Raw genomic sequence first — 21,073 nt, 5'->3', positions numbered from 1 at the left:
GGCAACATAACCATGGGTCAGGGACTTGTTATCACTATCTCCCCTCCCCCATGCTACTGAGGGGACCCTCAAGAATCCACCCAGCCAGTGGCTGTCCAACCCCAGTTGGTGCACTTTCAGGCTCTACTTTTGAGTCCCCTCACATAAGATATAACCCATCTTCTGCCCTAAACCCAGCCATCCTCCTCTCTGACCCAGCCACAGATGTGCAGCATGTTTGTTCTCTATATAGTTCTGGGGCACATCCAGAGTGTCAGGCTGATGGGGAACGTATGTACCACAGGGATAGGAGCAGCTTCATCCAGAATGGAGTCAGGGACGCAGGGGTGGTGGTAGTGGACTTGGACCTGTTATTTGGACCACTGATTTGCTGCTGGGAACTTCAGCTCAGAAAGCCGAGCAAAGGGCTCTTACCCAGGCCTTAAAACTGGCAAAAAGAGCCATAGCCAACATTTACACTGACAGCAGATAGGACTAATAACTGCCCAAGGAAAAACCATCAAAAATAAGGAAGAAATAATGTTACTTAAGAACAAAGTCAGACAATCACATTTTCTTTCAATTTTTATTGACAGAATTTTTTTTGCCAATGCAGATATTTAATCTCTAATGTTCAATTCTAATTTAACATTAACAGGTATTACTTAACAAAGAATATTTTTTAACAGTTAAAGCTTTCTTGCTTTACATTCTAGTCGAATTCATGGACGGAAAGTTAGATAGTATTTCACTTTCCGCCAAACCAATGAATTTCAGTATTTGGGCAATGCTGTAAAACTTAATATGCCTTAATTCCTAAATCAATATATTCAACTTAACATCAGAGAACATAGGATTAACACCTCATTTTTCTTCTTAGAAATGATGTTTGGCACTTAAGACTTTTAACGCCTGCCTCCACTTTCATATCTGGTTTCTTCATGACCTCCATGGTATCCCCCAAACCTTGAACTAATAGTGTATGATTCATGAGATGCCCTATACAGCCTATCCATAGGTGAGTGCCCTCTTTCTTCTCTGCCCCCACGCTCAGAGTATTCCCTATCAATAGGTGGAAGCACTTGTCTACCACTACGTTCATAGCCATATATGTCACTTCGGCTGCCTGAGTAAGTTTCTCGTCCTCCACCATATCCACCTCGTGAGCTACTATAGTCATCATAGCGGTTGTTTCCAGTGTAAGTGCCTCTTGCAGATGGTTCCTCATGGAAGCTTCCTAAAGTAGATAAATGTCCAAGTAAGAAACCAGTTTTTTAATTGTATCATAATTTTTACATTCTAAATCTTTAGACATATGTGCATTTAATTTTCTAAAAATAAGCTGGAATTTTAACTGCTTCTATTACCTCTATAGTCACACGTATTAAGCCTGGACATTAAATTTTTTCATGTAATAGAATAAATGTAGAATGCAGGAATTACAAATACTACAATCAATAATCCATGTCACATTTCTTTGTATGTTTAAAATTCATTAACATAGCAATTATTTCAAAGTCAAAATAGGACTCTTACCATAACTTTCATATGTATCTCTGTATGAACTTCCACTTAAGTATTCAGAGAAATCTCTATCACGTCCCCCATGGTAGCCAGCATGATCACTAAATTTCAAAAGAAAGTTTCAGTTAACACAAGAACTAACAATTTCAGTAACATATTTCATAAGAAATTATAATACCTGAAGACTTTAGATGCATGTTCATCCCGAGAGCTGTAATTGCCATAGTCACGGTATCCTCTAGATGTTGACGCATATCTCCTTGAATAACTTAAGAAATTAAAAATAACCATCCGGTCTTTTATGTGAGAGTCTCTCACTATCCTGGAACTGGCCAATTAGTTTACTGGCTATGCATCTAGGTTACTTAGCAAAATAAAAATGGCACTACTCCAAATAAGGTACATGCCTCAAACATGACTTGGGACACATGAATACTACTCCACCAAATGTACTAATGAATTACTTCTATTAGGCTGGCTAAATTTTAACAAATGCAGATGATACAATATTTGGAGAAAAAGTTACATTTCATAGAAATTCGTAGAATTTAAAATCCTGACCACAGATAGGAATGTAAAATGGCATGGTTCTACATAATACACTACCATATTGCCCAGCAATTTAACTCTAGTACCCTTAAAATAGCTAAAAATAAGAACTCTATTATCTGTATATGGATGTCCTTAGCAGTATTACAATGCAAAATTACAGCTTTTAAAAGGACATACAACAGAATATATAATTAATATATATTATTAATAAATAAAATTTGTAAGATTAAATCTAAAATTGTACAGTTCAAATCAGAATACAGTAAACTGATTCCATATCTGTGTACTTACAGATAAAAATTGATTGTATGTATTTTGTGCACAAAGAATAGATGGTAGGATTTTGAGATAGTCACATGTAGGGAATGAGTATAAATATCAAAGGAAATCCTCATATATTGGTTCTCAGGTCCATTCTATATTCTGTCTGAAACAGTGTCTCTAACTGTCCTGGAATTTTTCCATGGAATACTATCAGACCCATGAGAGTCTGATATCAACATGAGGCTCTACCAACTAGCACCAATAAGATTACAGGTTTTATGCCTAACTTCTTTAGTTTTCAGTATATTAATGCAAGTCTTCATCTTAAAGGAAATGCTTGGTTCACTGAACTGCTTTTCTTTTTTTTCTTTTTTTTTCAGAACTGGGGATCGAACCCAGGGCCTTGCGTTTCCTAGGCAAGCGCTCTACCACTGAGCTAAATCCCCAACCTGAACTGCTTTTCTTATCCTACAAAGACAGTTTGCAAAAAATTTTGTATGCACTTATCTATTTAGTCATTGTGTATGTGGAACTCAGAAAATAAAAACTGTTTTTTCCCAAGATTTTGTGGCATCTCAACATCTTAGATCTCATGCAAGTTACTCAACCTGTTAAGACATCTCACTACCCTTTGAAAGCAGTCTTAATGAGAGACATAAGTTTTGACACTACATAAAATATTTTTGCATGATACTAAACACAATAGTTAAAACATTTTTTCTCAACAATGGGAAATTTAACCATCTTTCTATTTTTCTTTACCTATCATTAGAAGAATAACCATCATCCCTTGGTAATGGATATTCATCTCTTCTGGAAGATACTGGCTCTCTTCTTGGCATATTTCTAGACACCTCTCTTCCATGTGGTTCTGGATGTTAAGTTTAAAAATGATTATACAAGTATTTCAAGCTGCAGACGTTTCAAAGTAGAAATAAGAACATTGGATTTTTCTCTGCAAAATACCTTTTACAATATTCTAAAACAAGCTCCATCTCTACATCTGCCTATAAATCACTGTGGCACACGTCCTTCCTTAATTAAGCTGTATCAGTAAACTATCTCATAAATTAAATATAGCCATATTATTGTCAGCGTAATCAAACATTACTCTTCCTCTTACTTTATGGGTAAATCTCTTGTTATTCATGTTTCACATCTTCTTTATTTTAATGTTCTTTACTCATATTGCTTACAACATGATTCATTATGTTGATTCTATACCATCTAATACTCTAGAATAGAAATTTCACTATTATTCTGGCTAAAATCTTTGGATAGATCTACAAATGTAAATTTTTCCTTCTTTGCTTCATATATACATGAGTGTATATCTCCCATAAGACTGAGATGTCAAAAATCAATAGGCAATTATTTAAATTTTCTCATTCATTATAAACTACTTCCATGAAAATGTCTGCTTGGCATGTATTTACCTCGTCCTCTCAGTCCAGGATTGGCTCTTGTCAGAGCAGAAGTTGCAGATCTTTTAGAAGGAGGACCTTCCCTTTTTGAAGATGTACTTCTTTTAACTGCAAAGTGTCTCCCAGAAGAACTTATGTTGAAATTAGGAGTATATCTACCATCATCTGTATTTTTAAAAAAAATCTTAGCTAAGGGGCATCAATACTTAAAAAAAATTTATCACTTATAAACCTTTGATAAACAATACAGTGATCTCAGCAATTAGTATTTTATCTAAATTGGTAAAATTTACTATTTCCTTTTTTAAGTATAATTCAAACAGTACATAAAAGAGGCTTTAACATTTATAGTATAATTTAAAGACTATACAGTGTTTAAAGAAGTGGCAGAGAACTGGAGTGAAGAGGGAAAGTTTGCCAATTAAATATTCCTAGAGTTCAGATAAAATAATCGCTTCATTATTAGAAAGCAGATTAACTTTTATGTTTCTAGTCTCAAATAATACTTTGTAAGATACATCTATGAAATAAATTGTCACCCAAATTTAAGCCCAAATATCAAAAAATAAAAAATTATATATACTATTAATACATAGATACACTGAACAATTATAATTTATAAACTAGGACTATCTATGAAATGCATATTAACTATTTTATAATCATTTTAGCTTAAAACATCATAAAATACATCTACTTCCCAATTATAACTAAAATTTGTGTTTTTATACATCTGAGAATAAAAACTTAGATTTAACCAATCATTAAGATCACTTGGAGAGCATTACAAAATATAAATCCACTTGAGAAAATTATCACCTGTCAGTAAATCACCTATCTCATTATCAAACAGCCCTTATATAGTTATTTAATGTTAATATAAAATATATATATATATATAGATATTTTTAAGTAAAAATTTATTTTCTAAAGTAACAAATTTCTCTTAGCCATTGTCTATAAACATTCTAATGAATCATCATAATAAAGTTAACATGTACACACTTAGAAAGTACTGTTTCTTTTAAATTGCTCCAAAGTCTGGAACAGCCTTGAAAAGTTCAAGGTTTAGATAATTCCAGGATGTTCGGCAGGCTTATATACAAACTGTCATCAAAATAAGAAATGAACAGTTTTCAGATAAATACACAACAACAAATTTTGTCTGATCAATTCTATTTAATTGAAACATGTACTTCTGAGTTCTGGGCATTTTTAGTCAATTTTATTTTCATCCTGTTATAGTTTTAACCTCCCTAATAGTTAAAATTGCAACTCACATTTAATACTGGCCTCCAAAGTACAAAACTAAAAATACGATTAGAAATAAATCTTGCTGCTCAGTGCTTAATACTGAATGATCTTCCAGAGGACCTGTGTTCAATTCCCAATACCCAGATGGCAGCTAAAAATGTTAACTCCAGGTATGAAATCCTCACATAGTAATACACATAGAAGCAAAACAAGTAAATCTTGCAAAGTCTGTTAACTGTGTATGGACAAATACCAATGTCTTAAAAAATTTCCACTCTGGTGTAAATTCAATTTTAAATTATGATGTCAGTTATTTATATTAATCCTACAGTGCTTTGAAGTAATTTTTTTAAATTAAAGGCAACTGCTCTACTCATGATAATGTATGAATATAAGTTGAAATACATCTAGTTATATTATCTTACTAATTGTCAGTCACACTGCTTCCACTATGTAAAGTTACCCAAATTTCTTTCACGTGAAGGACGACTTCTTCCTCTGCTACTTCCTCCTCTTCCACATTTCAGAATTCTTGAAGCACCTCTGGTTCTTGAAAAGGATAATGGTCTCCTCTTGCTACTCCTTTCAAGTGATGATGGTCTTCTGGCTTGTTCTACTTTAATTCTTTTTCCATCCAAAGACTTAAAAAGACAAAGAATATTATTAGCACAATTAAATTTAACCTGTATTCTTTACCTTTTATTGCATCAAACATGAGGTTTAAATTTTTCTTAAAGCAAATACACTTAAGTTTGAAAGAAAAAATTATGAGATAAAAACACTCATATGGTTAGTTTTGAAAGACAAAAGAATTTCAAGTTAGTAAAAATAAACTAGGGTTTAGGTAGGAACTCTATTTATTCCAATAACTGAGAAAATCAATTTGTATTTATTGCTGTAAGACTTATTATCTGTTTAGAGCTGAATTTTACTCAAACGTAACTTTCTACAGAATATTTTCCTTAAGAATTTCTTCGATGAATTTTAAAAACATGGTTACCCTTTTTACCTTTTTTCTGTTTCTTTTAAAGATTGCATCCAATTTACTCTTAAAGAATATGATACAGGTTTAATATATATCACAATATTGAAATATTCTACTAGTCAGAATCTTGGCACTACTACAACAAACAAAAAACAATGAAGAAGTTTTGCTCATATCTTAGCAAACTGAAAACATCAACTAATGTTATTAACTACTGAAAAGAATTAGCATATTCTTACTACATACTTACCACTCCGTTCATTTCTTTGACAGCATTCTTAGCATCTCCAGGACATTGAAAAGTAACGAAAGCAAAGCCTCTAGACTTCTTAGTTTCACGATCTCTCATCAAAATAACTGCAATACATTTAAACATTTACAAAATTATATAAAAGTTAATTATTCTATTTCCAAAATTAATTTCTTTAACTGTTAGTTACTCATAGGACCCTTAATTTGACAGGCTAAGCAGAACACAGTACAAATCATTCTTCACAAATCTTAAAACCCTAAAACCTTACATTTCATACTATTAGTTATATTCTCAATATCAATAAACCATAAATTAATGTCAGCTTTTTTTGTACATGCACACACATACATAAATACACTCATTCCACTGCAATAGTAGTTCTATATCATAAAAATAATCATCTAAGTTCCAAAAATGAACATAACACAGAAATATTTATATTTACTCTGAAAAGACATATAGTTTGGTATTAAGAATTACCATGTGTTATTGGTCCAAATCTCCCAAATATTACTTGAAGAGTCTTTTGTCTGGTCTCTAAGTTGAGGCCTCCTATAAAAATTTTCCCAGGCTGCTCACTTTCTGCCATTTTTCTATAAGAAGACAAAAGGATAAAGTATTAAAATATGCTTAAAACGTTTAAGCAAACAATGGAGGTCATTAGTTAAAAAACACTGGCTGCTCTTCCAGATGATCCGAGATCTGATTCCTAGCATGACATGTTGGTTCAAAAGTAATTCCAGGGGGTTGGGGATTTAGCTCAGTGGTAGAGCGCTTGCCTAGCAAGTGCAAGGCCCTGGGTTCGGTCCCCGGCTCCAAAAAAAGAACCAAAAAAAAAAAAAAAAAAAGTAATTCCAGTTCTTAGGGACTGTTGGCTTCCATATACAAACACCATGCAAATACATGGTGCACAGACATACACACAGGCAAGATTCATATAGATAAACACTAAGAAAATACAACTTAAGGGAAATACATAGCCTGACATCCTAATGTTTATTTTTTTTCCTTTCATTTATGACAGTCTTCTATTTAGCTCAAGTTAGTCCCTCTTCTTGCTTCAACACATGTACTACTCAGAGTTTAGGTGTACACCACTGTTTAATGAAAGAAATCAAAAGCTCAATTAGCATATGTAATGGTTCTAGTTTTTATTAAGAATGGGAAAGGTCATAATTACTAAACCTCTATTCATTTTCACTTAAAAATAATCACATTTATGAGTTATAGTATGCTATTTACTAGTATTAAAACCATATTGATCACCTTGTATTTGTTTTTTGAAGTGATAATTTTCATGTATTTAGTAAATTACCTACAGTGACAGTGCTATTTTAAAATTGTTGGTTATTTAAAAAACCCTTAAAATCAGTAGCCTAGAAATAGGGTAGTAAAAAATATTTGCAGAATACATCTGAAGAAACAGAATTTTATCAAAGTAATTGGGTCTGACAGCTCCACATGCTTGTAATCCCAGCACAAAACAGGATAACTGTCACAATTTCCTACTCTGCATAGAAAGTAGTAAGCTCCACTCAAGAATATATAGGGAAGAACACATTCAGAATCCAGGAAAAATCCCAAATGTACAAAACTTATTATATACACTAAATATTGTAGTTAAATTTAATACTATCCTTCTCTCTCTCTCTCTCTCTCTCTCTCTCTCTCTCTCACACACACACACACACACACACACACACACATACACACACAGAGACACACACACAAACACATGTCAAATCTAAAACATAAGAATTGTATTTTCCACAGAGGCAAATCCATAACTGAAAGTTTTTTCAAAGACTTTGGCATTATTTAAAAAGTAAAAAAACGGGGCTGGGGATTTAGCTCAGTGGTAGAGCGCTTACCTAGGAAGCGCAAGGCCCTGGGTTCGGTCCCCAGCTCCGAAAAAAAGAACCAAAAAAAAAAAAAAAGTAAAAAAACTGAATTGTACACTCAAAATATTTTCCTTTAGGAGTGAAATTTAAACCATACTAAAATTTTTACCTATTTTTTTCAATTATGACACATACCAACTTGCGAGGAGACCGACATGAGGCCAGAACTGAGAGGGGAAAAAGGAAGAGATGGCTGGTCCAAGCCTGCCCTACCAAGGTATCATCTTTGCACTACCCTAGAGGAATCTCCTAGACAGAAAAATCACCTAAAACTTCTCTACCTAGCCTGCATACCACAAACATTCCTAGTCCAGGGTGACTCCTAGCATAAGTCTGCCCTACCCAGGATGCAGGTCTTAATTTAAGTGGTGTTCTCCAAGGCAGCATCAGGGAAGCCTGTTCTATTCAAGCTGAATCATGTTGGGAGCCTACCCAACTACAGCAATAGCATCTTTAGCAGTTTGTCTTAACCAAATAGTTACACTGGCCTGAAATCCATCATAAATGCAACTTAATAGCCTGTGATACCCAGGCAGTCAAATATTAGGTACTCTACCAAGCGGTCTGTATCTTAATATTCTAATAGAAAGACACATCAGTCTGCCCTACATAGCCCATGAATGCTTGAGAGGCTGCTCCTATGCACTGGTATGACACCATAGCAGCTGAATCTACTCTACCCAGGAGGTTTCTAAGGCCAGAGTCCCACAAACCTGTCTCATTAATACAGCCTAATTACCAGGCTTACTTTTCTATAAGCCTACTCTGAAATAAGCAGAAGCCTGTCTTACCAGAGGTAAGGAATTTGGCCAACCTGCCCCACTCAAGCAGACTGTAGCTATTTTACTCAGACCCAGGCATCAATGCACTGGTCTTTTCCAGACACTTCATTTCCTTGAGCATGCCTTTCTTACATGGAAACAGGTCACTAAACAGCTCTACCCAGACTGCTGGATTACACTACCCTGATTTTCTCAGCCATTGTGTCTCACAACCTTTCCAACCCAGAGTTCTAAGACTGCCCTCATACAGGTAGCCACATCCCATAAGCCTATCAAACTTAAGAGGCAGTGTTTAATATCCTGCTTTTCCAAATTGGGGGCATCCAACGAATCTCTCCTACCCAAAAAGTGTTCTTCTGGCTCTACAAGGATGGTGCTGTAGCAGGTGTCTAAGGATTTCAGGGCAAAATCCCATGTGTATATACTTCTGAGATACAAGTGTCACTCAAGGCTCTTCTCAGGCACCATGTCCTAAAAGGTGGCTCTTCACATGGGTGCTATAGCGGGAGCCTGCTGTTCTTTAGATCAGAGTCCAACAAACTTGCCTCTCAGTTTGCAGCATCTCACTTGCTGCCATTCTAACCAGGGACAAAAATCTTAAGGGTTCTAACCTTACAGAAGCTGTGGTACATGGTACCAGTATGCCCACCACTCAAGCAGTGGTATCTTGGCAGAAGGCCTGAGGGACCCAGGTGGCATTCTCCCCCCAAACCTGTCCTTCAGGGAAAGCGGCGTCTTTCACAAGCTGGTCGGACATTTTAGGAGTGTGCTCCGTCCTACCAAGGGAGCAGCATATTAAGAATCTGCCTAAGAAGCTGCTCCACTCTCAAAAGTCTGCTCTAATCAGGCTCCCCCATCTCACTAGACTACCTACAGAAGTCAGCAGCAGTTCACAAACCGGCTCTACCAAGTCGGTCCCAGCACCGTAGAAGTAGCTTTCACACGAAGAGGTCGCACGAGATTCTCTTTAGAAGGAGGCGTCTAACTAGTATAGAGTACGCAGGCGCAAGTGACGTCTTTGTGTCTTTACAAAGTTTAACCTATCTGAGTGGTAGAGTAGCTTGAGCCTGCCCTACCAGTAGGCGGAGTCCAACTCTACGCAGGCGTGGTTCTGAATTCTAACCTATCAACGTAGTGGCGTAGCACGAGCTTGCCCCTGCTCAGAAACCCTGTTCTGTGGCTCTACCCGCATCCTCTTACGCTGGACCTAACTAATGGTAGCTGGTAGTTTAACAGGACTGCACTGCTGGCAAAATCAGGACAAAGAGACTATAGCACTAATAACTGTTGTCCATAAACTGTAGCACCTTTAAAGTGCACCTCCAGTTTTCTGAGTCAGCAAAGCTATGCAGTTGCTTCTGTGGAACAAAGGCCGCCGCGCGGCGCAGCGCCGCGCGGCGCGGCGCAGCTTGAAACAAAATGGTGTCTAAACTTTTGGCGCGCAGCTTGAAACAAAATGGTGCCTAAACTTTTGGCGCACCGCTTGAAATAAAATGCATTAGGCTAAACATCTCACGACAAACACACCTCAGGACAAACACCCTGCACCATTAAATCTAAAATTAAACCACCACAAAGAGAGGCAAATAAAAGGGTATCAGTTACTCGTTTCATACAAACACATAATTTAAACCTTAACTCCCTCTTCTCAAGCAACAAAAGGGCTTTCCCCCCTTCTGATAGGATAATGGAATTCCTTTATGTCCATAAACATTCCGACTTACATATTATTTACTAATACAGAATTTTAAAATTTTTCTACAAAATATGACAGAAAAATCACTGTGAATTACATTTCCCTGTCATAACCTTTGCTTTTTCTAAGGTACAAAATTATTGGTTACAGTTAAAATTCAGAATTCATTACCTTTTTCTGATTTCCTAACTTGTCGGCTTTAACGGATCACACAGTACACGAACAACTCCGACTTCAAACTGACCGCTCGAACTTTCCTCGCAACCAGTATAAATAGGCGGAGGGACCCGGATGTCACCAATCGCAAAGGAAGTAGGGAAGTCGGAAACTGCGGCGGATTGTACCAAAAGACCGGCTGGTTGAGGGGTGGACATGGTGTGTTATTGAGCTTCAGAGTCAGAAATGGAGACAGTAGTTAATAAGTTGGAACTTAACAGATAAAAATTATAGAATAGGAGATAAAAATTGATGAATGGAGTAAGTTGTTGGGGCAGCTACCAGCAGAGGCCTCATATTGCAAGTCCATTACCCCCATAACACCTGAGATAGCAGTTTCCAGTTTTCAGCCACCGCTCTGAGCCTGAGACTGTTATGGTGTAGCACATCACTGTTGTCCGTAAACAGTTTTCGTCCATGGCTCTGAGCCTAAGACTGCTATGGTGTAGCACATCACTGTTGTCCATTTAAAAAATTTAAATGACCAACATGTTCACTAATTTGCATGTTTTCTCCCTTATTTTCATTTATTATCAAGCTTATAAAAACCATTATGAAATTCCTAGTATTTATCTTCCAACCAAAATATTGATAATATATTGGCCCATATTGTGTAGAATTGGGTTTCTCAACATTATAAATGAAAAAAAAAACCTACTTGGATGGTACATATAAAATACTTAAAATACATACAAAATACAAAAAATAAAAATGGAGAAAAACTCAAAAATTAAAAAGTCACAAATTGAAAGCTGATGGTTAGTAGGGACTAGAGAAAGCCATGGATAAAAGCTCTGGTGGATAAAGGAATTACTGTATAACATAAGAACTTGAGTTCAGATCCTCACTACACCTATAAAAAGCAAGGTGTTAGATAGTGTTAAAAGGAAGACTCTCAGGGCTTCTTAATTAGTCATCTTGCCAGTAATCTGTAGGTTTAGTGAGATAGGTTTAGTGAAAAATAAGGTGAGGGGTGTTTGCATGGACATATACTACCACATATGAAAATAAACGTGTGTGCACGGGCAACTCGTGGCACACACACACACACACACACACACACACACACACACCTGCTTAGTTTTTCTAATTTGGATTTTAAAATGATCAATTTTCTTTACTTATTAAACCTTTGTAATAATTTGACACAAATAAGATTTCTTTAATCCCTGAAATATATTACAGTAATAAACTATTTCTTTCTAGTTAAAAATATTACTGTATGCCTACCTAGGTTCAATTCAGACAAACAGGCACTCAGCACTGAAGGAGAAGTATACACGGACTCCCACTCCTATCTTTAATTATTGCATGATTGCAAAGAAAAAATTAATTGCCTCCAACTGAGTCTTACCAGGTATATTAATCACACTTCAGGGTAGGCTCTGATTGAGTAGTTTGCCAACACAAAATGAACTGTACGGAATTTTGGCAGATTTTTTGTTTCTTATTATTTTTTTTGAAGATTTTTTTATTTTAATGTCTTTTGCTTTTGTATTTTATTTACAATTTTTGTATTTTGTGGGACATTTTTTGTGAGTTTCTTGTATATCAAGAAACTTAACTAGATTTTTTTCCCTACCATTTTCAGTAGTTAATATGTTATATATGGATGGATATTTGTATATATTCAGTTTATAAAGGTGCATGTGTGTAAACTTGTGTGTACATAAGTATGATGACCAGAAGTCAACCTCTGGTATCATTCCTTAGGAGATGTCCACCGTGGCTTTGAAACAATCATTGGGACCTGTGGCATGGCAACTAATCATGGCAGGCTGGCCATCAAGTTTCAAGGATTGACCTACCTCTTCTTCTAAATTGTGCTCATAAGCACATGTGTTAAGAATTAGAATAGGTCATTATACAGGTTCTTATACTCGTGTTATAAGAATTTTACTGACAAAGTAGTAGTTTCCACAGATCTTTAATGTCATATTATATGCCAATTACATTTTATATTATTTTTATTCTTACCATTTATTGCTTGCAATTTCTGCACACACAATAGCAATGTTCTTTTGTCAGTTACATCTTCAAGAAACTTTCTTTTCAAAAAAATTTTTTCAGGTAAATGACACAGCAGAAGATCAATGACTAAAATGTAAGCATAATTTTTTACATTTATTATTTTTATTCAGTAAAATTGTGAGAATGGAGAGATGGATTAGTAGGTAAGAGTACTAGTTACTCTTGTAGAGGACTGGGATTTAGCTCTTATTATCCACATAATTGCTCACCTCTATCTCACGGGACGTCTGATGCATCCCAGAATGGCATACATACAGGAACACAACAACACACACACACACACACACACACACACACACACACACACACTCACACACAAAACAAACAAACAAACAAGCAAAAACCAACCAAATCTTATTTTTCACATTTGTTGGTTTTTATTTCCATCTCATTTTCAGTACAATTTACAACAGTTCCAGTTTAATTACACATGTGCTAAGTGATAGAAACAGTCTGGAATAAATACTTTTAAAAAGTGGAAAAGCTGTGAAATCAATTGGTACACAGTAGGTCCTGTGGTAGGGAGTGTCTGAGAAACTAAGTGGCATGCAATAGGTTCTATGGGGGTTGAGTGTCTGAACACAAAGTGAGTAAGGAAATGCAACAGGAGTGTCGGCTGCAGCATTTCTATCATCTTTGTCTTTTGCACTGTGCTTGAGGATGCCTGTGAAGTCAATGTAATTGAAATCCCCTTTTTTGTCAAGAGGTGCGGGGGGGGGGGGCTCCCTATACAGCTCATCCACTTCCTCATCTGTGAATCGATCTCTCATGGTTATCAGCAGCTCCCTCAGGATGGTGCCTGTGGCTTCCTCATAGAAGTAAGCAAAGGCATTTTTTTTTGGATCCCTATTTTGTATATGTGATTGTTATTTCAAGCTGCTTTGCATCTTTTATAAAGCAAGAGAGGTTTTTTTTTTTCTTTTTTTTTTTTTCAGAGCTGGGGACTGAACCCAGGGCTTTGTGCTTGCTAGGCAAGCGCTCTACCACTGAGCTAAATCCCCAACAGCAGCAAGAGAGGTTTAACACAATAATAACACTTCCCAGACTCCTGTTCCATCAGTCCCATGTTGCACTGGACCAAATTATGAGTTTGCTTGACATTCACTGGGCACTTGTTTTGAACTAGGCATGGTGCAAGACACTGAGAGCGACTATGAACAAATGTCTCTCACGGAGCTCACAGTCTAGTGGTAAATTACTGAATCAGTTGAGGCACAGGGAGGTAAATGACTTACCCACTGAGGTAGAGAGTGCAAGGTGTTGGGAAGGTGGGATGAGGGCTGGAGAGGGGTACAATGCACAGGAGGTAAGGTCCTGTGACTCAGAAGCAAGGCTGCACACAGAAAAACTTCATAAAATCTGCTCACAAAAAGTTCAATAATGCTTTTAATTTCACCAGGACCAAGTTCACATTGTAGTGAACTGACTCATCTATTGCCAGATGGAATTCTGTACTTGCCCCCAATGCTTTGAGGCATGCCATCACTGGGACATGATGACTCAGTAGGTATCTTAAAATCAGGAGTATGTGGCTCCAATTGTAGCACTGCAGACCATATTTAAATATTTAAAGTATATAAACCTAAATGTACAGGCATTTCTGAAACTTCTACATGTAAAACTTTAGAATACTCCTCTCACCATCCAGGGGTTCTAATAAGTTACAGGAACTGAGGAACTAGAGATCTGTTGGTTATTTTCCCTACATACATTATTTTGGGTGTTCTAGGGTAGAAGTGTCACTTAGACATTTCATAAGCAAACTAAACATGGTACACATATGGAGAAAGGTGCCACATTTGGTCCTGTGTGTACACCTCACCAGTGCACAATACCTAAGTGCAAATGTGAACCAGTGTAAGGCAATTCTCCTGTGAAGCAAACACTATCTATCCATCAGGCCATGGCACAGTCCAGGGCCAGCTAACCAGCTGTCTATCCTTGTGCTAGTCTTTGTGATAAAATGATTTCAGGAGGCAAGAGGTCTATTTCACTGACAAAAGCCAGTGAAGAATTATCGAAAGAGCAGATTCTGAATGGGGAACCTATGCTTAAGGTAGGAACCTGCGCTTGAGGCTACTCAGCAGAACACTACTGGCCTTCAGTTAGAGTAAGATCACAAGAGTCTAGAATAAGACCACAAGAGCAATCCGAGGAGACTTATTGCTGAGGATCAGACAAGCACATGATTCGCCGACACAGGATGGATCACAAGATTTACCCACGTGGGATGCTAAAGACCTTTGTCACTCTGCGCTGCTATAAGTTGGTCACTCTGAGAAGTTCTTGACTCACTACAGACGCTGTCTTCTTCCTCTGGCCATTGCAGATGTTTGCTGTCAGATGGAGAGGCCTCTATTCTATCAGTTGTTTTACCATTTGAGTGGTTCACACAAATATTCATCAGTAGTTCTTTGGTGCTTGTGATATGTACTATGTTAGAATTCTCTCTGGGAGCCAAAACATCCAGTCTGGTTTCCTCTGGAGCCTTCACTGCAGTGACAATCTGTTCATGGAAAATTTGAATGCTGTGAATGTCCTGATAGGTCATGTAAGCTAGTCTTTCATTTTCTTTGTCATCTGTTAACTCCAGTAGTTGCTGAGCACAATCTTTTATTAACTCATCCAAAGAGTCTTCCATCTCCGACAGGTCAGAGAGCTCTGCCTGCAGCTTCTTCTGTTGGGGTGCTGCCCTAAAAGTTGTTCAGGTCAGATCCTATCCACCAAAAGTGGTTCTTAGATTTGTTTTCCTCCAATTTGATGCCATCCAGGACACCCAGTTTTGTGGCAACCTTGTTTAAGTCAAGAACGCCTTTAGGGGCAGAGCTGACAAGACCCATACATTTCCGAGTTAAGTATACCAGCAACACATCTTCACTTTCAGAGCTTTTCTCATGGACATATATTGTACATTTTCTTCTAGATTAATCCGTATTTTTGGTGGCAGTAGGTTCTCCACAGTGATGGGGTCCTGGCAGTGACGATGCACAGTCTCCAGCAGCTGGGCAGTCTCCGCGCGGTCTGCTGCTGACTCATGCTGCCCCAAACACCTCCCCTCCCCCCCCAACCCCCGTGCCCCATGCTTCCTTCCACTTTCCTGGGAGACTCGGCTCGTGCATTTTCCGCCCCTTCAGTGCTGCCCGCTCCACCCACGGAACACTGAGGTTCCACTCACAAAGCGCGCTGTCCCACTCGCCCACTGCCGTGCTGAGGCCTGGAGAAGATCGGGGTAGGCGCAGAGGGGACCAGGATGACCGCAGAGGTGCTCAGGTTCCTGAGCCGGCCACCTCGAAGGCATTTCTGATGACATCCTTGTGGTCGGTGCTACTCAGCTTCTCTGCAAACATGGTAGGAGCTTGGTGAAACTAATGGGGCCCGAGGCCTCGTTCACCATGATGTCCAGGTAGGCATCGGTGGGTTCTTCCCCAGGCATACAAGCATGTCTCTTTTATTTCTTCGATCTGGAACGGGTCAAACATGGCGAACACAATTGAGCGCTGAGGGTGCTTCTTGGTTGTCTTGCTTTTTTGTTCGCATGGTAGCGGTTCAAATCTGACCTGATGCTGCACACAGGAGAGGAGGACCTGACTGGCAACTGCATAACAAATAAATCTTAATAATATAATTGCAATACAGACAGCTATTGAGGAGGCCGAGGCAGGAAGACCCCAAATTCAAGTCCTCCCTAGCAAGATCAGTCCTATCTAGGTTATTTAGCAAGAAAAAGTTTTTCAAAGAGACTGGCCATCAAAATTAGTAGAATATTTACTATGTGCAGTGCCTTGAATTCAACTTCCATTCCCATCTCAAATAGGCAGAAAATTTAAAATTTCATAGAAAGTATTCACATGTAGAATAAGCCTCCTATTATAGTCAGATTATGTGTCTGAAATGTAACCATCAAAACAGCCAACATATTTTCAGAAAGTTGGTATGTTTCATAACACATGAAACATAATGATATTACTAAAAAGAGAATTTACTATAATACCAGTTAAAAGTTTTTCCTCTTAAATATTTCATTAGTGTGAAGAATACTTGTAGGTATATATATAAGCAAAAATATATTGAGTCAAAAAAAAATCCACCGATTCCAAGTAAAGTTAGTGGGATGTGAAGCTGTTCCATTTGCATTACTAAAAGGAAGATTATAAACCTGTTCCTTAAATACTTTTAGTCAAATTTTCACTGTTCAATATCATAGAACATTAAAATAGAATTTGGATATAAGTTGAGTATTTAGTCTACTGCACATACTTTCATGGGCTGACATTTATTTGCTATCTTCACAAGATTGCATATAATGAAAAGAAAATTTATCAACAAATTTTTTTAGGTAAATTCACAGCATATTTACAAATATTAAAGTTTTCTTGCTTATGTTGTCAAGAAATATTATCAAATTTGCTATATACAGCAGTAATGGAAAAGCAGTAGGTTTCTTTATTGGCAATTAGATTTTACTTAGTTATGTAAATCTCATGATTATGATTCTTACTAATTAGTATTAAATACTGTAGCTCTTAATATGTGTATTTTCTTTTTATGGTTTGAGTGTTTTTTTAAATTAAAAGTTACCAATTGCAACTATTTATAACAATATATTTAAATGAAAACTCACCATTTGAGAGGTTTGGTATTCCTTTTGAGACAAGTTCTTTCTATTTTGTACCTCTGGCAATTCTAACACTCCCCATCAGAGTGGGCTGACCTCAAAATTACAGAGATCCACCTCTCTCTAACCTCTACCTCCTAAGTGCTGGAATTAAAGGGATGTGCCATTGTGTGCAGCTCTAGGTTTGCTATGTTTTTATTGTGACCAATCAATAACTTTATTTTATTTATTATTTCATGAATTTGCATGTCATCCTTGCGGGGTCCCTGCTAATCATCTCTGTATCGTTTCAATTTTAGTATATGTGCTGCTGAAGTGAGCACCAATCAACCATTTTAATTAACAGTTATATCACCTCAAAAATTTTACAAGTCTTCTATTAATCAAATTTTATTGTTTTCATCTTTTGTTATTTGGAATCACAGGGAAAGCTTGGTAGGTTCTCAACTTAAATATTGTCAAGTTACTGGAGAGGCCATGTCTTGGGAATTTATTTTCTGTTTTCACTATGATGGCCAAATTGGCATGCGCGCGCTCTCTCTCCTCTCTCTCTCTCTCTCTCTCTCTCTCTCTCTCACTCTCACTCTCTCTCTATCTATATATACATACATACTTACATATATATACGTATATATATATATATATATATATATACGTATATATACTCACTGAAAATGCTAGTGCAGGCGTCTGATATCAATTCACTTTACTGGAGTACTAGTTTGTTGTATTATTGACACACCAGCTATAAAGTTCTCTGGGCTTCTGGGAGGAGAACAATGAATGATATAACAATGTCAAATGAAGTGCAGTCAGTTTTACCTAGAACTCACTGTAGAAATATTTTTCTTAGACTTAATGTTCCCAATAAAGCTGCTTTAATATGCAAATGATCTGAAAATTGTTGAACATGAAATATTGCTGAATGTTGAAGCATAAAATTTCCTTGAATCATTAGGACCCTACCAGGTTACTCATAAGATTTACCTATTGCTATGCCAATAGATGCTGGGCATCCTCTGAAAGACGCCCTTAACATACAGTTCTCTGAGTCTATTTTAGCTGTAAGTGCCACCCACAGAATGTCTTACCGCATTTTTGTACAGATGAATGGATCTGTATTGTACTGCATTTAAACATTAATCTTGTAGTAACCAGAGAAAGGTTTTTTTTGAAGTGTTTTTCAATTGATTATTTTTGGTTAACAAAGCATTGCTGAGTGTTTCTTAAATATGGTGCTGATGTGTCAGCTAGAGAGAATGAGACAATCTGATTATTTATTTATTTACTTACTTTTTTGTAAAATAAATGTTTTGACCTCCAAAAAAAAGGCTAGACATTGGACTACTTTCCTCTATTTCTCTTGACACTTGGCAACAGATCCATACCACCCGAGCTTTATCTCAGGCTCTAGTGACCAAAAATTAGGTTCTCAAGTTGTGGGTGGGCACTTGGTCTATTGAGACATATCCCCAGCTCTTCTCTGAGTTTTTTGTTTGTTTGTTTGTTTGTTTTTTGGGTTTTTGTTTGTTTGTTTGTTTTGTTTTGTTTTGTTTTTAATTTTAATTCTTAGCCCATTTAAATTTCCTTCATTTTTTTAGTGGTTCATTTGAAACTATATTAGCCTCCATGTATTTATGTAGTTTTACTTTCCTTTTTAAACTTGGGGATTTTTTATTTTGTTTTGTATGAGTGTTATATTTGTGTGCATGTCTGTGTACCATGTGGTAGTTTAGTATTCAGGTCAGAAGAGGTCAGAGAGAATATTGAATCTATTAGAACTGGGCATATAGAACTGCTTTGTTAGTGTTGGTACTTCTGAAATATCAACTAGGATTCTTAACTTGCTGAGCCATTTCTTTAGTTTTTCTATGCTTTTTCTTACTATTGATTTCTGGTTTTATTCCATTATGTCGTAGTAAGATATAAGGAATTATTTTAACATTTATTGTATTTATTAAATCCCAATTTAATGCTGATAACATGATTGATTTTAATGATGATTCCTTGTGCTGCAGAGTTGTTTTCTCTATCTGCCAGATGTGATATTCTGTAGCTGTCCATTAAATTAATCTGCAGGATACATTTCTTTTCTGATTTTTTTCTTGTTTGTTTAAACTAACTGTTGGAAGGTAAGAATTGACTACATGATTATTGCCTGAGACAGAACCACTTATGCTTTAAAAAAACTAAAGCATAAGAAACACTTATGCTTTAAAAAAAAAGTGTTTCTTTTGTAAAGTTCAAACCTCACCAGTTTAGTACAAAAATATGTACAAATTATATTTTCTTGATGAATCTTTACCTATATAGTGGCTGTTTTTAATCTTCTCCTGCAAGCTTTGTTTGAAGTCTACTTTATTACACATAAAAATAGGCAAGCCTTTTCCAGTAGTAAACAAATTAAAACACAAAAGTATAAAAGATACAAAATTAACAGTAATAAAAAAATAACTAAAAGAAAATAAACTATAGTAAAAACAGTGTTGTGGTTTCTATCTTTTAGTACTTCTTCCTAGCTGTGTTGAGTTGATGCAGAAGTCTTTAGTCCTTTGGCTTAAGTTGCAACAATTTCTGATTTTCAGCTGTTACTTTTCCTGTGCAAGGGTTTATGTCATTATTTTGAGAGAGTGCAAGATGGGTACTGGGATGGGAGTAAATAACTCACATAAGGCTGGCTCTAGGACAAGTGGATGAGATGGATGATGTTATAACAGAAGTTATGGTTCTAGAGGGTGAACGAAGTGCATGCAGGGAAGATAGGTAGAGTAGGTTGGAGTGACAGTTGTAGAGGACTAATATCATCTAGGTTCTTCAGCTAGAAATGGGAATAGACAAGGACTCTCACAGGGAATTCGATAAGCTGTACAAGATGGAGCTCCTTGCCCTATCCAAATGTGCAGGAAATAGTACAGTGAGTGGGTCAGTGTGTTCCAAGGACTAGTCCAGAGAGTGGGAAGAGCTTTAGTCCTTTCTCCTGGAGCAGGGAGGTCCTGGGGAGGGGTTGAGGGTAGTTGGCTGAGCAAATTCTGATGGCTGCTTAGAGAACTGACTAGAGATCTGTAGCAGAGGTTAGAGTAGGTAGCTGTGGTGAGTGAATGGGAACTGGGGAAGGCTCTAGGTTTCCTGGCTAGGGAAAGGGGCAAACAGGTCTTTTAGTGGAAGGTAGGTTAGGTTAGCTATACAAGTGCAAGTTAAGTTTATGGAAGAGACCAAGTGAATTTTCTGTCATTGAATATTTTTCTTTACTTTTTGCTGTGTGAGACAGGGTTATAATATATCCCTGACTAGCCTACCTATATATCTAAATAGAGTCTTGAATCATCTTACCTCCATCCCAAGTGTTAGAATTATAAGTGTGCATGGACATACTTTCTTTATGTACTACACTGGAGAGAACTCAGGGCATCATGAATGATAAATAAACATTTTGCCAACTTAGCTGCATCTTGAACCCCACTACTGATTTTTCAAAAAGAATACTTCATTGTTGCTTTTTGAACATTTTGAACATGAGCCACTTATTACTGTGTTGTTATGATTATTTTTATACTATTGTGCTTTCAGTCAGACTGGAGTTTTCATAGTGTATGTTTA

General features: G+C 36.7%; 1 protein-coding gene, 1 non-coding gene and 2 pseudogenes across 4 annotated transcripts; all 4 read right to left on the bottom strand.

Annotated features, from left to right (window-relative positions):
• Window positions 1-551: 551 nt before the first annotated feature.
• Rbmy1j (RNA binding motif protein, Y-linked, family 1, member J) lies at window positions 552-10,903 on the bottom strand. Of its 3 annotated transcripts, none has more exons than XM_087601284.1 (9): window positions 10,786-10,903; window positions 6,716-6,828; window positions 6,233-6,339; window positions 5,461-5,638; window positions 3,756-3,908; window positions 3,082-3,190; window positions 1,682-1,762; window positions 1,516-1,604; window positions 552-1,216 (listed from the first exon to the last, which is right to left on the bottom strand). In XM_087601284.1, the coding sequence occupies exons 2-9, from the start codon at window positions 6,822-6,824 to the stop codon at window positions 885-887; spliced, it is 1,158 nt and encodes a 385-aa protein (XP_087457410.1). In that variant the 5' UTR covers window positions 6,825-6,828; window positions 10,786-10,903; the 3' UTR covers window positions 552-884. The 3 variants fall into 3 exon arrangements, with proteins under 3 accessions (XP_087457410.1, NP_001395842.1, XP_087457409.1); NM_001408913.1 differs by having other exon boundaries at window positions 1,682-1,771; window positions 10,786-10,857; XM_087601283.1 differs by lacking the exon at window positions 10,786-10,903 and adding an exon at window positions 9,793-9,964 and having other exon boundaries at window positions 1,682-1,771.
• Window positions 10,196-20,812, bottom strand: LOC103694570 (myosin regulatory light chain 12B pseudogene; annotated as a pseudogene).
• LOC103694569 (transcription factor E2F6 pseudogene) lies at window positions 15,095-15,897 on the bottom strand (annotated as a pseudogene).
• LOC120099618 (U6 spliceosomal RNA) lies at window positions 17,695-17,799 on the bottom strand. The gene has a single exon (XR_015647489.1). It is a non-coding gene; the product is annotated as a U6 spliceosomal RNA (small nuclear RNA).
• Window positions 20,813-21,073: the final 261 nt, after the last annotated feature.

This window comes from Rattus norvegicus, chromosome Y (genome assembly GCF_021556685.1).
Source record: "Rattus norvegicus strain SHRSP/BbbUtx chromosome Y, alternate assembly SHRSP_T2T, whole genome shotgun sequence".
Taxonomy (NCBI): domain Eukaryota; kingdom Metazoa; phylum Chordata; class Mammalia; order Rodentia; family Muridae; genus Rattus; species Rattus norvegicus.
Note: the sequence above shows the minus strand (reverse complement) of the source record. Positions and strands in the feature narration are given on the sequence as shown.